Source organism: Aquarana catesbeiana, linkage group LG12 (assembly GCF_042186555.1).
Source record: "Aquarana catesbeiana isolate 2022-GZ linkage group LG12, ASM4218655v1, whole genome shotgun sequence".
NCBI classification, from domain to species: Eukaryota; Metazoa; Chordata; class Amphibia; order Anura; family Ranidae; genus Aquarana; species Aquarana catesbeiana.
Genome location: NC_133335.1, coordinates 145211898 through 145228878, shown reverse-complemented (window position 1 = coordinate 145228878; position 16981 = coordinate 145211898). Strand labels below are relative to the sequence as shown.

Here is a 16981-nt window from a genome sequence, read left to right as displayed (position 1 = left end):
GTTTTTTGTTTTTTTTTTAACCACTTCCCGCCCAGCCTATAGCAGATTGATGGCCGGGCGGTGGTTCAGTTATCCTGACTGGGCGTGACATGACGTCCAGCAGGATAACATGCCGCCGCGCGTCCGTGGGGGCGCGCATCACGCCGATCAGTGGTGCGGTGTGGAGGCTCTTTACCACGTGATCAGCCGTGTCCAATCACGGCTGATCACGATGTCAATAGAAAAAGCAGTTGATCGGCCTTTCCTCACTTGTGTCTGACAGACGTGAGTAGAGGAGAGCCTATCGGCGGCTCTCCTGACAGGGGGGGGTCTGAGCTGTTTATCAGCGCAGCCCCCTCGGATGCCCACACTAGACCACCAGAGAAGTACCCATCAATGCCACCTATGTGTGCCCATCAGTGCCGCCTATGAGTGCCCATCAGTGCCACCTATGAGTGCCCATCAGTGCCACAAACCAGTGCCACCTATCAGTGCCACCTCATCAGTGCCCATCAGTGCCGCCATATCAGTGCCCATTAGTGCAGCCATATCAGTGCCCGTCAGTGCAGCCATATCAGTGCCCGTCAGTGCAGCCATATCAGTGCCCGTCATTGAAGAAGAAAGCGTACTTATGTGAAAAAAAATTTAACAGAAACAAAGAAAAACTTGTTTTTTTTCAGAATTTTCTTGGTCTTTTTTTATTTGTTGCGCAAAAAATAAAAACCACAGAGGTGATCAAATACCACCAAAAGAAAGCTCTAGTTGTGGGAACAAAATGATAAAAAATTTGTTTGGGTACAGTGTTGCATAACCGCACAATTGTTATTCAAATTGCGACAGCGCTGAAAGCTGAAAATTGGCCTGGGCAGGAAGGTGTCTAAATGCCTGGTATTGAAGTGGTTAAACAACATGTTATACTTACATCCTCTGTGTAGGGGTTTTGCACAGAGAAGCCTGGATCCTCCTTTTCTCTGGTCCCTCTTCGCTGGTCCTGAACCCCTCCCTTCTGTCGAGTGCCACCGCAGAAAGCAGATTGCTATAGAGGCACCCGGACCGGGTCACAGCTCCCTGTGTCCATTCAGACACGGAGCTGCGGACCGGCCCTGCCCCCTATCTCTCCTGATTCTGGATGGCTAAGACACTCATGGACATCGCTGGAGAGAGAAAAGGGTGCTCAGGTTTAGTAATTAGGGGCTGCTGGGGAGGCTGCTAAACACAGAAGGTTTTTTTTTTTAATCTTAAAAGAGAAGTAAAGGCAAACATTTTTTTTTCAGTTTCATACTTACCTAGGTGGATGCAGCATCAGTCTGATGCTGCATCTGTCCCCCGACGCCTCTGCACTGAGAACTGAGTGATCGAACACCACCGATGGCTCGGTTCTCACAGTTCCCCGAGCAGAGAGCTACAGACTGTCAGTCACAGATCTCTGCTCTGCTTCTCCACGCTCACTGGGGCGCAGAGCTGCGGAGGGGGCGGGGAGTGGCCATCTCAGGCTCTCAGTGACTTGCTGAGAGCCTGAGATGGGTGTCAGTCCAGGCACCTGGCAGATACAGACTCCCATTGGATGACGTGGTGCCTGGACTGAAATCCGTGATGTCAGCAGAGAGCGGACTAAAAACGGGTCACAGGAGTGCAAAACAAATTGCACTCCCGTGAGCTATAGGAGAAGTACAGCCAAACTAGCTTTGGCTATACTTCTCCTTTAATACATAATATGCATTAAGATAAAAACTTCTGCCTTTACAACTCCTTTAAGCTGGTCTAATTGGCAACTATAGAGCCTTGCATATGGTCTGACCACTTTCTTGCATGTACTTCTTTTTTGATTCCAAATACTACCAAGCATTGTACAACATTTTGTCTGAACGAGACGCTATTAAGAGACCCAGTAGTCCAGGCAGAAATAGTGGCAGCCATAGGCAAATTTCAAGGAGTCCATTTACAAGATCCTACCCCTATACCTTCTCAATGGGAAGCCTTAAAATGTGTTTTGAGAGGCTTATTCAAAAAAATGGTTCTAGGGTTAAAAAAGCCAAATTGCTCGAAATAGAAACTTTACTTCTGGATTTACAAACTTTAGAAGCAGACCATAAAAAACACCTATAGCGGCTAACTTACACTTTTGTGCAAACAAAACAAACTTAGTAGATTACTCGATCAATCCCATTTACGTCATAGAGAGCTAGCCCAATGTCGTATTCACGAGTTTGGTAATAAAATTGGTAAAATACTAGCTCAATCGACCAAAACCCAACAAGCTAAATACATATGTTCCCAAAAAATTATGCCCCTCTCAGGGCCTGGTATACACATCAGAAGCTGTAGCTAAGACCTTTCAATTATATTACTCATCATTGTATAATATTCCAATTGCTCTAACAGGTATACACGAAGGATCGCACATAAGTCAATTAAAGCAATATATACAAACAAATGCCCTCCCGACTCGCATGCTAATATTGAAGAACTTTCAGCACCATTTACGACAGAAAAAAAAAAATCGCATCAGCAATTAAGTTATCCACGGCCGGGAAAAGACCTGGCCCCGATAGCTTTACAATTTGTTTTTACTCCCAATTTCTAGACTCTATATGTCCACTTATGAGAGAGGCCTTCAACTCTATTTGTCAAACTTGCCCTTTTCTGGGATATTCACAGCAAGCTTTCATAACTTTTATACTATGGATCATAGCTTGGGTGACCCTATTTTTAGTCTCTAGCGAGTAGAGAGATGGGGATTTCCAGGCCCTCGCGATTGTCCGTTTAGAAGCTGTAATGATGTATATTGCTAGTTTTGATTGGGCCTTTGTAAGATCGGGTGGACAGTGGTTCAGCAAGGCAAAAGCAGGGGCCTCTTTAGTAGAGTGGACAATATTCTAAAGTAGGGTTGTCCCGATACCGATATCGGTATCGGCACCGCTACCGAGCATTTGCCCGAGTACTTGTACTCGGGCAAATGCTCCCGATGCTTCACCCGATACCTGGAGTGATCGTTGCGTGGGGGAGTTACAAGCTTCTCCCCCAGCGGCTTTCAGCTGCTTTAATAAAATGTATACAGCGGTGATCGGTGCTTGTAACTCTCCCACACACGATTATCGCTGACTGTCACCACATCCTCCTCCATGGCGTTCTGCTGTCCCCCTCTGTTCTTCCTCCATGCCCCCTCTGTTCTGCTGTCCCCCTCCGTTCTGCTTCTGTCCCTCTGTCCTTCCTCCGTGTCCCCCTCTGTTCTGCTTCTGTCCCCCTCCGTTCTTCCTCCATGCCCCCTCCATTCTGCTGTCCCCCTCTGTTCTTCCTCCATGCCCCCTCCATTCTGCTTCTGTCCCCCTCCGTTCTTCCTCCATGCCCCCTCTGTTCTGCTGCTATTCCACTCCATGTAGTCTTCCTTTTCTGTATGGACAGAGTCAGCTGACTCCAGATGATGTCCATTCACATAACTGAAACATTGTAAACCACTGTGATTACGATGTCTCAGTTTATGAATGGAGAGGAGCCGCTGTCTTCTCTCCATTCATTTTCAGTGCAGCTGAGGCTGCAGAGAAAGGGACTAGGAAATCTCTATCCTTGGTCTCTTTCTCTGTCTCAAGGGGGAGATATCAGGGGTCTGTTAAGACCCCTGATATCTCACCAAAGCCCCCCAACAGGGCTGATTAAAAAAAAAAAAAAAACACAAAGTATTGCAATAAATAATTAAAAAAAATATTATTGTAAAAAATAATAAAAATGTAAATAAAAAAACACACAGACACCATCCACACCCTCCCCTAAAAAAAAAAAAAAAAAAGAAAAAAGAAAAAAAAGAAACCACTGTCACGTGACATTAAAAAAAAAAAAGTATCGGTAAACGGTATCGGTACTTGTACTCAGTCCTAAAAAAGTGGTATCGGAGCAACCCTATTCTAAAGATTTCAGCCCAAAATCGATTCACGATCGGGCACGTCTACCAGATATGTACATATGTATCCCACTCTCCGCAACCTCGAAAACACGTGGGAGGGTAGGTCAAAAGGTATTTAGCAATTCTTGCCGGGACCAGATACCAGCGCAAAAGCACTTTGTAGCTGATCTCAACAGCGAGTATGTTTTGGGTCAAGGAATTAGTCATAGCCCAAATGTCATCCCAATCTTCCTGTTCTAGAGAGATGTTCAGATCATTGGTCCAACGGGCAGTATAGGAGGGGAGGTGGGAAGATGTAGTCGTGAGGTGGGTGTACAATTTAGAAAGGATACCTGGAGCGTGGGGATAAGAGTTACAGATACCTTCGTACGGTGTCATATTAGCCGGTGATGTAGAGGCGCGCAGGTAAGAAGCAAAAAAGTGGGATATTTGTAGGTAACGGAAGATTTCCCTGTTTGGGATTTGGAATTGCTCCTGCAGGCTCGAAAAGTCTAGTAGCATTTGCTTGTCTCAAAGATTAAGCCATGCACATGTAAGTACACACGGCCGGTACAGTGAAACTGCGAATGGCTCATTAAATAAGATATGGTTCCTTTGATCGCTCCATTTATCCAACTCTCAGTCCCTGATGAAGGTATCTGAACACTGTATACCAGAAATGTGTCAGGCATTAGGGCAGATTATCCCTTGGAATTTACACAGGATGATTTATATTTGTACATGTATTGTTTTGCTTTCCATGTGATACATATTGTGTATTCTTGTTATGTGTATACGATACATGTTTTTTATTCTATATCATTAAAAGATTACATTTTATTATTGAGTTGGTGGTCTGTCAAAGTCCCATTTAGGGGGGTACCCTTTTTTGTTCTGCAGGCTCGAAAAGGTTTTCAGGGAAGAGGAAGTGACCAGATTGATTAGCCTAGTTAAACCGAAACGCTTCCAAATTGTAAAAGCATCTGGGTCTATGTGAGCCGGCAAGAACAGCGGGTGTCCTAGGAAGGATAATAGGGGGTAGTGCGGGGAGTGTAGTTTAAAGGGACCCCTGAGCCTATCCCATAGCTGCAGGGAATGTGCGGTCACCGGGTTATGTAAGGACTTGCGTTCTTGGCGTTGTAACCAAAGCAAATTATCTACCAAAGGAGGGTCAAGGTCTATTGCTTTGAGGCTCACCCACAGCGGGACCTCCACAGTAGCATGATAGAGGGCAATCTGGGCCAGTTGGGCTGCCTGATAGTATTTGGAAAAGCAAGAGACACCCAGTCCACCGTGTAATCTGTGGTGCATTAGTATAGAGGAAGATACCCTGGGTTTAAAGGGTCCCCATATGTATTTATGTATACGGCTCTGGATTATACAAAAAAAATAGGAGGGCACTGCTATGGGCAAGACCCGGAAGAGATAGGAGTATCTTAGGTAATAGGGACATCTTCACTGCAGTTATACGACCCAGTCAAGAAACATAAAGGGGTTGCCAAGCTGCCATAAGGGCTGACAGATGGGCCAGCATAGGGAGATAATTAGTTTGATATAAAAGGGCTGGGTCGCCAGTGAGTTTGACACTGAGGTAGGGGAGATGTGATATCGCCCACCTAAAGGAAAATGTTTCCTGCAAATAGGAGACCTCAGTCGGCGGTAGGGAAATATTGAGCGCTATGGACTTCGATTGGTTGACTTTAAGACCCGATATAGTGGCAAAGCGATCTAAAGTAAGTATTAGGTTAGGTAATGTAATACGGGGTGAGGTGACGAACATCAGGGCATCGTCGGCAAATAGGCATAATTTGTGGCAATAGAAGGCAACTTCAATACCTTTAATATCTGGATTCGCCCGAATTGCTAGGGCCAGTGGTTCTAGAACAAGAGCAAAAATTAGTGGGGAGAGGGGACAACCCTGTCTAGTTCCCCGGGCGATTGGAAACCAGAATATCTGATGTAAGCTTGGGGATTATCATAAAGGGCCATGACCCATCGAAGGAAATGGGGGCCAAATCCCCATTTAAGTAAGGTGTAATGAAGGTAAGACCCGGACACGGTATCAAAGGCCTTTTTGATATCGAGGGACAATAGGTGTAGGGGAATTTGTTGTTTGCAAGCTAAATGTTGCAGAAGGACTACACGCCTGACATTGTCACTGGCCTGTCGGCAGGGAATGAAGGGTACCAATTACGTTGTTGAGTCGCAATGCAAGAACCTTGGCCAAGAGCTCGATGTCTAGATTCAGTAAGGATATAGGCCTATAATTAGCCCAGGAGGTATGATCAGAGTTAGGCTTGGGAATTATGGAGATTATAGTGGTGAGTGTTTTCCCACCAAAGGAACGCTGCTTTAGAAGGGAATTGAAAGCATTAACTAAAAGGGGGGCTAGCCAATCAGCAAATTTTTTATAATATGTGGCAGAAGACCGTCTGGGCCGGGAAGTTTATGGGGTTTAAGGGATTTGATAGCACGTAGCACTTCTTCAAGCGATATAGGGCTTTCTAGTGCATCTCGGTTTTCCGTCGAGAGTGTAGAGAGAGTTGTATTAGTAAAAAAAACAGGATTTTTATAACAGCTTACCTGTAAAATCCTTTTCTTTGAAGTACATCATGGGACACAGAGCCATAGTAGTTACTATGTGGGTTATAGGCCACCTTCAGGTGATGGACACTGGCACGCCCTAAGACAAAAAGTGCACTCCCTATATAACCCCTCCCACTACTGGGAGTACCTCAGTTTTGTAGCTATGCAATACCAAAGAAGAGAGGGACCTCTGTGTCCCGTGATGTACTTCAAAGAAAAGGATTTTACAGGTAAGCTGTTAAAAAAAATCCTGTTTTCTTATCGTACATAGTAGTTACTATGTGGGATGTCCCATAGCAATGGCAACTGAAGGGAGGGAGACAACAAAAAGTAGGGCACTAAGAGACAAGAGGAGTCATACTGCAGCCTGCAGTACACTGCGCCCAAAGGTGATATCCTCATGACCTTTTACATCAATTTGGTAGAATCTGGTAATGGACTGAAGACCAAGTTGCGGCCTTGCAGATCTGAGCCATGGAAGCCTGGTGATGCACTGCCCAAGAAGCACTAACAGCCCTGGTGGAGTGCGCTTTAACATGAAAAGGAGGAATTTTCCTCTTTAAACCATAAGCCTGAACAATCACTTGACGAATCCATTTGGAAATAGTAGATTTTGATGCTCCTTTTAGGACCATCTGGCAATACAAACAAAACATCTGTTTTGCGAAACTGAGTGGTCATCTTTAAATAGACCTTGACCGCTCTCACTACATCAACAGAATGTAGTGAGCTCTCTTCCACAGACTGAGGTTCTGGAAAAAAAGAAGGTAGAACAATACCCTGGTTTAAATGAGAACCTGTCAATACCATCGGTAAGAATCTAGGATGAGGCCGCAATACCACCTTATCCTTATGAATAATCAAATATGGCTCTTTACAAGAAAGCCGCCAACTCTGATACTCTTCTAGCAGAGGATATGGCAACCAAAAAAATTATTTTCCTCTTCAAGAGGACCAAGGGAATATCCCGTATAGGCTCAAAAGGCTGTTTTTGTACAGGTGACAGGACTAAATTCAAATCCCAAGGGTTCAGGGGTGTCCTCACTGGAGGATTAATCTGTGTTACCCCCTGAATAAAGTTACGAACCAGAGAGTGAGAGGCAAGAGGTCGTTGAAAAAATACAGATAAGGCTGAAACTTGGCCTTTGATAGTACTCAGGGGCCAGCTTCATCTCCAATCCCATCTGTAGGAATTCAAGGATCCTACCCAAGACATATTTCCTGGAGTGCCAACCCCTGGATTCACACCAGGAGACATACGCCTTCCAGACTCTATAGTATATGACCCTGGAGGCCAGTTTCCTAGCATTAACCAAGGTAGAAACTACTGAAGCTGTCAACCCACGATCTTTTAGAATGTGGGACTCAATAGCCAAACCGTTAAATTTAGCGTTTGTAAGGTAGGATGGAATACCGGACCTTGCGAGAGAAGGTCTGGCCACAGTGGTAGGGTCCAAGGGTTCCCTACTGCCATCTTTATGATCTAGGCAAACCAAGATCTCCTGGGCCACAAGAACCACCTCCTTCCCTTCCTGCTTGATCCTCCAAAGAAGGCACGGAAGCAGCAGAACAGGAGGGAACGCAAAGATCGGTGAAAACTGATCCCATAGAAAGACCAAGGCATCTGTTCCGCATGCCAGCGGATCCCTTGTTCTTTGACACAAAGTTGTCGACCTTGTTGTTGAATCTGGATCCACGTCCAGAACACCCCATTTTTGACATATGGACAGAAAGAGGTCGGGTGAAGGGACCATTCTCTTGGAAACAATTGTAGACTCAAGTAGTCCGCCTGCCAATTTTCTATCCCTGGAATGAAAATCGCCGATAGGCAAAGGATGTTGTTTTCTTCCCAAGATAGAACATGATTCACCTCTCTTTGGGCTGCACGACTTCTCGTGCTCCCTTGGCGATTGATGTAGGCCACAGCTGTGGCATTGTCGGATTCGATCCTGAAAGGCAATTCTGTAGTCTGAGCATCCAGGCCTCTAGGGCCAGACGTACTGCCCGAATTTCTAGAATATTGATGGGCAAGGTCCTCTCCGATTTGGACCACTTCCCTTGGACAGATGTTTCTTCCAGGACTGCTCCCCAGCCTAGAAGGCTGGCATCCGTCGTTACCACCATCCAGAATACTGGTAGAAAGGATTTCCCCTGTTGAAGATTCCTGGACTTCAACCAATTGAGGCTCTGACGCACTTCGGGGAATAAGTGCATTGGAAAGTCCAAAGCCTGGATCTACTTGTTCCAAGTTGACACAATACTGTTTTGCAGCAGTCTTGAATGAAACTGCGCATAAGGAACGGCCTCGAAAGAAGCCACCATCTTTCCTAACAACTTCATGCAAAGCCGAATAGAAGGACTTTTCTTTGTTTTGACAAGCTGAATTAGTTCCCCTATGGAACTGATCCTTCCCTGGAGTAAGAACACCCTCTTCAGAACTGTATCTATGATCAGCTCCAAGTACTGCAATCTCCTTGATGGTTTTAAAGAGGATTTCTCTAGGTTGAGAATTCAGCCTAGGAATACTAGTTAACTCACGGCTGTGACTAAACTTTGGTTTAGGTGGGTTTCTGACTGGTCTACCAAGAGCAGATCGTTTAAGTAGGCTAGAATCGTTATACCCTGAGCCCTTAACCTGGCTAAAGGGGGGCCAGGATCTTTGTGAACACTCGAGGTACAGTAGCTAGACCGAAAAGACAGAGCTACAAACTGAAAATGACGATTTTCTACCTTAAAGCACAGAAATTTCTGGTGAACGGGAAAAATTGGCACATGGAGATAAGCATCCTTGATGTCGATTGATGTCAGAAATTCTTCTCCTTGTAGGATGGAGACTGTCACGGAACGCCCCACACTCCGCTTGAGTGCTTCCGTCATATACCGCTTCCTAAGTTCTGGAACAGGAGTCCAATGGATCTGGCCATAGGAACCCCAAGAACTAGACAACACCAGTCTTGGAGTAAATCAGAACTGCCTTTATTTTGAGATCTCACAGACCTTTATACAGCAGGGATGACTCAAAGCTAACCTAATTAACATGACCTAATTTACTACAAAATGTACCCAGACCAGATGACAGTCTTGTGGGCACCGAGCTTCACACATTAATACAATTAACAATACAAACAACAATCTCCCCCCTCCTCAGCCTAGACCATTCGTCTCCTAGCCAGGGCTGGTGGCTAATGTGATCAGCTCTCTCAATTAACATAAACACATGTTGATAACACCAGCATCTCCTCACAGGATGTGTCCCAGCAGAATGAATCAGTCTTATCAGCAGGGGGCTGCTGGAGGAATCCCCCCTCCCTCTTCAGGGACACAAATATACAGTAAGGAGTCCCCATACAATATATACATGACTGAGTCCGATTAATACAGTTCAGACTGGATTTCTCATTCACCTCAAATGCTAGGGCCCATAATCGGTGGGCAACAGGCTTGCATACAGTCCTCTCCAACAGCCTCTGCTCCGGCCAGGTCCGTGACATTTCTCCCCTTTCGGCAGGAGACTAACACAGGAGGAGACCCCAGACGGGTTGACTCCGAAGTTAGTCCATAGTTCCAGTCCTCTACTGCCTGTACCCACACAGTACCCCAAACAAATTATTCCAAACAGTGTATTACTCACCCAGCCATCCTCTGCCTCTCTCAGAGAACATATCTGCCGCTGGGGAGAGGCCCGGACTGGCTCTTCTCCCTGGAATCCTTTCTGCCGCTGGAGAGAAGACAGGGGGACTGGGCTCACTCCATCCTGCTGTTGGGGATCTGGGCCGACTGCCCAGCATCCCTGGGGTATACAGGTGGGGACTGAAGCCCCATCAACCGACACCAGATCAAGCTGCAGTTGTGAGGTGATGACTGCATTCTCTCCTTGGACCTCCACAATTGCTGCAGGTATGGGGCAGAGGTCTTGGACCCTCTGTCCGGTTGCCAGCACTTCTGCTGGGGGTTTGCCAGGTGGTTCCTCCTCTACAGAAACGTCTATTAAATCCCCAGTCTCTGGAATTGGTAAAAGTGTGGGACAGAGGTCTTGGACCCTCTGTTCAGTTACCAGATCTTCAGCTGGAGAAGTTTGTTTTAACTCCATAGATGCTGCTGGCAGAAAATCACATGTCCCTGTCAGTGTTGTGGGAGAAAGGCTGACTACCTCTTCTCTCAGGAAGGCCGAAGCCACTGTTGGTGCTGGGCAGAACACAGTGAACTTTGGCCCCGATAGCAGCTCTTCTGCTGGAGGCTCATCAGGTTGTTCTTCCTCAGCAGAAAAGTCTATCAAATCCCATGTCTCTGCAACTGATGTCGGGGAATAGGGGTTCACCATCTCCTGTCCATGGAACCCAGAAGATGTTATCATTTCTGGACAGAGGTTAGCAGAGCTCTGCCCTGTTGTCAGCACTTCAGGTTTGGGGACGGCAATCTCCGGATTTTCCACTGCCGATTCTCTGGCATGCTGCTGAACTTGTTCTAGCAGTTTCCTGTATGCCCTTTCCAGATGCTGTTCCTTTCTTAGCAAATGGTCCAGATCAGGTTTGAGCTCTGAGACCCCTGCAAGACCGAGCATAGACTCTCTATAGTCTCTCATGTCCTCAAGGTCAGGTTCCCCTTCATCGCCAAACATAAAAAGATCTGTAAGGTTCTCCCACAGCAATCCAGGGCCGCCAAAGTCATATCCCTCCGGAGAGCATTCTGTTGTCTCCCCTAAATATCCCTCCTCTGCGTGCCATTGCAGAGCCCGATATCGATTGTCCAGCTCTATCTCCTGCTGGACCAACCTGTCCAACTCAGTCACCCATTGCTCCTGGGGCTGCTCTCCCAGGAATGCCATCCGCAATGCCCGTTGGTCACTGGCCCGTTGCTCTTGGGTTGGAAAGCACTTGCCCTGTTTTATACCAGCGAGACGGAGGGCTGCAATCCAGAGCTCCACCCGAATCAGCTGCCTGAGCTCCAGGTATTCATCCTCAGACACAGTCCTGGTGTACGTTGAAAGGATGATCCGCAGCAGCCCCGGGAATTCTGATGCCAGGTCCATATCTCTGCTGGGGTGACTGAAGTCTGCTATGCTGATCTTGGATCCAGTTGGAGGTTTGGATGTCCCAGACTTCAGACTTCAGGAAGCTTTCCCGCTGCTTGCCACCAATGTCACGGAACGCCCCACACTCCGCTTGAGTGCTTCCGTCATATACCGCTTCCTAAGTTCTGGAACAGGAGTCCAATGGATCTGGCCATAGGAACCCCAAGAACTAGACAACACCAGTCTTGGAGTACATCAGAACTGCCTTTATTTTGAGATCTCACAGACCTTTATACAGCAGGGATGACTCAAAGCTAACCTAATTAACATGACCTAATTTACTACAAAATGTACCCAGACCAGATGACAGTCTTGTGGGCACCGAGCTTCACACATTAATACAATTAACAATACAAACAACAATCTCCCCCCTCCTCAGCCTAGACCATTCGTCTCCTAGCCAGGGCTGGTGGCTAATGTGATCAGCTCTCTCAATTAACATAAACACATGTTGATAACACCAGCATCTCCTCACAGGATGTGTCCCAGCAGAATGAATCAGTCTTATCAGCAGGGGGCTGCTGGAGGAATCCCCCCTCCCTCTTCAGGGACACAAATATACAGTAAGGAGTCCCCATACAATATATACATGACTGAGTCCGATTAATACAGTTCAGACTGGATTTCTCATTCACCTCAAATGCTAGGGCCCATAATCGGTGGGCAACAGGCTTGCATACAGTCCTCTCCAACAGCCTCTGCTCCGGCCAGGTCCGTGACAGAGACAACTGATCGGATTGACTCCATGCAAAAGGAGCGGATATTCAAGTACCAGTTTAGATCCTTGAGATCTAAATTGGGTCTGACTTCCCCGTTTGGTTTTGGTACCGTGAAGAGGTTTGAATAAAACCCCGACCCCTGCTCTTTTGTGGGAACCACTGATATCACCTTTTGAGACAAGAGATGATCCAAAACCAGAAAGAGAGACTTCATTTTCCCTGGGGCTCTGGGAACGTTTGATCTGAGAAATTGAGGAGACGGGAATTCTCGGAACTCTAGTTTGTAACCTAGTGAAATTGAGGAAGCCACCCATCTGTCTTGACATTGTTCCTGCCAGATCTTTGAAAAGTGTAGAAGCCTTCCCCCCACTCGAGCGAGCGGGGGCGCCCCTTCCTAAGGAGGCTTTAGTATTTTGCTTCGCAGGTTTCCTGCCCCAGGTCCTCTCTTGGCCCTGGGACTGCCCCTGAGGTCTTCCTCTTGAACCTGACGGTGGAGGCCGTCGAGACTGCCTGGAGGCTGATGCCCCGGCACTGGAGAAGATGCACGTTTAAAAGGAAAAACGCTTAAACTTCTTCTTAACTGGTAAAAGAGAACTTTTCCCATTAGAAATTCTTTGGATATGCTTATCCAGATAGTCTCCAAATAACCGTTTACCATGAAATGGGAAACTGGCCAAAAGCTTTTTACATGGCACTTCGGCTGACCAATTTTTCAACCATAGGATTCTACGCACATGCACCAGCCCTAGCATTCTTTCATAGCGTCTACTGTGAAACACAATGCTTCTGATATACCCGCCAACTCCTGGGCCTGCTGATCAGGAAACCTCTTCCTGATCTTTTGAGAGAATTTCATTATCTCTCGCCCCTTGTTCCTCAGCATGAGGATCCTGAGCAGTGGACGGGGATCTGCTACGCTTAGGCCCACTCTGGGACGTGATTAACGCATCAATCTTTTGCGCCAAACTTAAAATGGTAGAAGAGAAAACCTCCTTAGTGATATATACAGGGGCTGCAGTGTCAAGAGCTAGTGCAACACTAGCCCCCCCCCCCCCCCCCCAATGGCTCACTCTGACTGGCCACATCACTCTCAGAGGAGGATGCCATCTTTTTAGTGATGGATCTAGACTGTCATGCAACAGACCCTCTAGAACCCTTAGAGGTGTTCCTTATCCCCCTTCTGCTCATAGCCCGATGCACAAAGCAGAGGTACTACCAGAAGGAATGCATACACTGCTTGAGCGATAGTCCAGAACAGTTGCTGCTATTAATGCCCAGCCTGATGCAGCAGTAAAATGTGTCAAAGGAAATGCCTTTTTTCACCAACCAAACCTCTTAACGCCACCTTTGCTTGTGTGTCCCTACACAGCCTGCCGTCAGAGGATGCCAACGGCGCTAAGCCCCCCCCCCCCCGCGTTGCCTACAGCTCTTCCCCCCCCACCCTTTTTTTTTTTTTTTAAAGGAAGCCTTTTCCCGCGCGAATGACAGGCTACAGGTTCTCTGGGACCCACGGGATGAAGTAGCATGGCATGGGGGGGGGGGGGTCTGTAAGCCGCCGAGCGACGTGCTGATCACGCCAGTTCTTTTTTTTTTTCAAAAGAAAACCTAAAGCGCTTCTTCCCCCATGAAGAGGGGAAGACAATCAGCACAGGAGGGCGATTGGTGGGGAGAAGAACCCCCCTCAAGCTTACCGGAGGTCCCGTTGTCTGCCTGGAGGAAGAAGCATCTCAGCTCTCCTGACACAGCATGCTCTCTCATCGTGAGGCGGTGAGTGCTCAATACAGCCCCCAGTGGTGACACATAGGCATGACATAATTTACTGATCTTAAAGGAGACATTCATAAGAAAATTCAAAAAATTTCTTAGAATACTCCACTTACCTGCCACAGGGTTTTCTGTGGTAAACCAACAGACCCAATCTTCACCCTTCATGGTGGGTTCCATTAAACCTTCAGGAGCTGGGGATCCTCGAGGAAACCCACTATCCTGGACCTGTAATAGCCCCTCCGCCAGTAAAACTTTATGGCCTTACTACCAAAAAGTACTGGATCCCGGGATCCAACTCTCTAAAAAGAGAAGCGGTTACATGCAAGACCTCGTTTCTTCGGATATGAGGCCTGGGTATCATTCAATTTGGCCAAAAAGACACTTTGAATGGATCCGGTCTGCGTGGCTAGCCCCAGCAAGGATTGCTCCAGTGAAGCTCAGCACAGCACATCTTTACTCGTGACCAACACCTTAGACACTGGCGAAAAAACTGAGATATTCCCAGTAGTGGGAGGGGTTATATAGGGAGGGCACTTTTTGTCTTAGGGCATGCCAGTGTCCATCACCTGAAGGTGGCCTATAACCCACATAGTAACTACTATGACTCTGTGTCGTGTGATGTACGATAAGAAAAGTGTCAAGTAAGGATGGATCAACATCTGTCTTGGACTCATATAAATGTGATAGAAGTTTATGAAACTCGGCGAGTACCTTAACTGGGTCGCTAGTATAAATATCCTTAGAGATTTTGAGACGAATTGGTTTACGCATCCGATCAGGTTGACGGAGACGTAGAGCCAGAACCTTGAATCTCTTTATGATTTAAATTATAAACACTTATCAGTTGTAAATAACAGGTTGAAGGATTGGTGGGTTTTCAAGCATTTATGGTTTGGAAGGATGACACTCCTGAAAATGTAAATTTTGTCCCATATTCTATATATACTTCAAACTGTACCAATAAAGTTCCTTCTTCAGTTCTTTAAAATCTTTATTTGTGCATTATAACGGATTCTAGCATGAGAATATGACACCTTAACTAGGCCCAAATATTTAGGAGGAGTGAGCCTGCCCCATATGGGTCATTACAATGAAGCAGTTTACATAGCTTGAGTATTAGGCTGGTCTCATAACTCTTCAAGGAAATTATGGGTACAAATCGCGCAATCATTATCTCTTTACTTTCGTGTCTTTACCATGGATTTTCATCCTTACGTCCTCAGGCAAACTATACATCTTCTTGTGTTTTAGCAACCCTTAAAATCTGGGATCGCTTACTTAAGATTCCTTTATTAGTCCTTCTTATATAAGTCCATGAACACCAATGTCAACAGCTAAGACTCCATACATACTAGTTTAACCCCTTGGCACAGACTGCCTCCCAGCCCTTTAAGAGCTCTAAAAGCGGGAGGTGGGCATTCGGGTCATGTGACCTTTGTGATTATCTGTCACATGATCGGAAAGCTCGCAATCGCAATTAAGAATCACGAGTTTATCTATGCCTGGCAGCTACCGCGCTGGGAGCGTGCTCTCAGCATGGTACGTTGTTTACACAGGGCCGCATATATGCGGCTGCTTGGCGTTGAGGCCCCCTTATAGAAGCAAATAGTGTTATCCTAGTTGTCCAAGCAGACTATTTTTAGTCTAGAAGTGTTTTTGAAGCCTAAACTTCTAGGAGCAGAAAAAATAAACTTTTTTTTGTATTTTTGGGAGTGATTTGTCTGCAGAAAAAAAAAGCTGAATGCTCCTAACTGCTGCTAAAAGCTAGCACAAAAACGCTATTATAAACCTTTTCATCCAGCGTTTCTCTGCAATTTTTTAAGCTTACAGTGTTCATGGAGCCTTAATCTTTAAATAGCTAACAAAGTCTTAACAGGATATCTGGGAATAGAATGCTGCAATTTTAGAATAGTTAATTAGTACTGTAATCTCATCATGTCTAAGCAGTAAAATCTACAAAGCATTAAAAGCAGCATATGTGCATAAATTACTGCACTCAAATGTAAAATTTTCAATTTTTGTTTTATGGCTCTGTACTCATCACTGTATTACTGATCTTTACTCAGCTGGGTCCAGTGTTCCATAGACAACAGTTCTCAATTATGATGCTTACCGTGACTATACCATGCATTTATGAAAAGTTTGGCAGCAGCTATAACCTACCACCATAAAAAACCTGATAAAAGCTAAAAACAAGTGTAGATTCTAAGAATGAGTTAATAAAAAAAAATTAAAAAAAACATATTATAGACTAAATATGTGAGGTAGTAATGTTCTCATATTCTGTTCACCAAATTTAAAAACGATGAACTTACCATCGGATTCTCTTGCTGACCAACAAAAAGAGCCTTGTAGGCAGATGCAGCCACAGACAGGGCTCCCTTCACCAGACCACCTGCAATACTTCCTCTAGTTATTTGCCTGGTGGAACAGGACAGACAGCATTAGTATACCGATATCCAACATCTTTTGCAGTACTCTCTATATAAACAACACTTTTCTAAACAGATGAATGTCACCTAAATCTGATTTGTTATATTTGCCTGTCTGGACACAAGATGAGATGAGAAGTCCCGGGAGCTGCATACAGAGGAGAGGGAGAGGTGTAAAAGGTCTCAGAAGCTACACACAAAGGATAGGTGTGACAGATTTCATGTGCTGCACATAGAAAAGCAGGATTGGAGGTCCCTAAAGCTGCACACAGGAAAGTCCAGTGAACGGTCTAAAGAACTGCATACAGGGAAGCAGGGTGGATTCTGCTTAAAGCCAAACTAAACCCATCGATTAAGGGCCAATTCACACTATGTGCGGTGACATACAGTCAGGTCCATAAATATTGGGACATTGACACAATTCTAATTTTTTTTGGCTCTATACACCACCACCATGGATTTGAAATGAAACAAACAAGATGTGCGTTAACTGCAGACTTTCAGCTTTAATTTGAGGGTACTTACATCCAAATCAGGTGAACAGTGTAGG

At 45.8% G+C, this 16981-nt stretch overlaps 1 protein-coding gene across 3 annotated transcripts in view; it reads right to left on the bottom strand.

Moving 5' to 3' along the window:
* The window catches only part of NBR1 (NBR1 autophagy cargo receptor), a 222139-nt gene that overhangs the window by 22450 nt on the left and 182708 nt on the right, over positions 1-16981 (bottom strand). For all 3 annotated transcript variants that reach the window (XM_073608374.1, XM_073608375.1, XM_073608376.1), the window contains one exon: positions 16315-16420. In XM_073608374.1, the coding sequence (XP_073464475.1) occupies positions 16315-16420 (106 nt within the window). The remainder of the gene's footprint in view (positions 1-16314; positions 16421-16981) is intronic.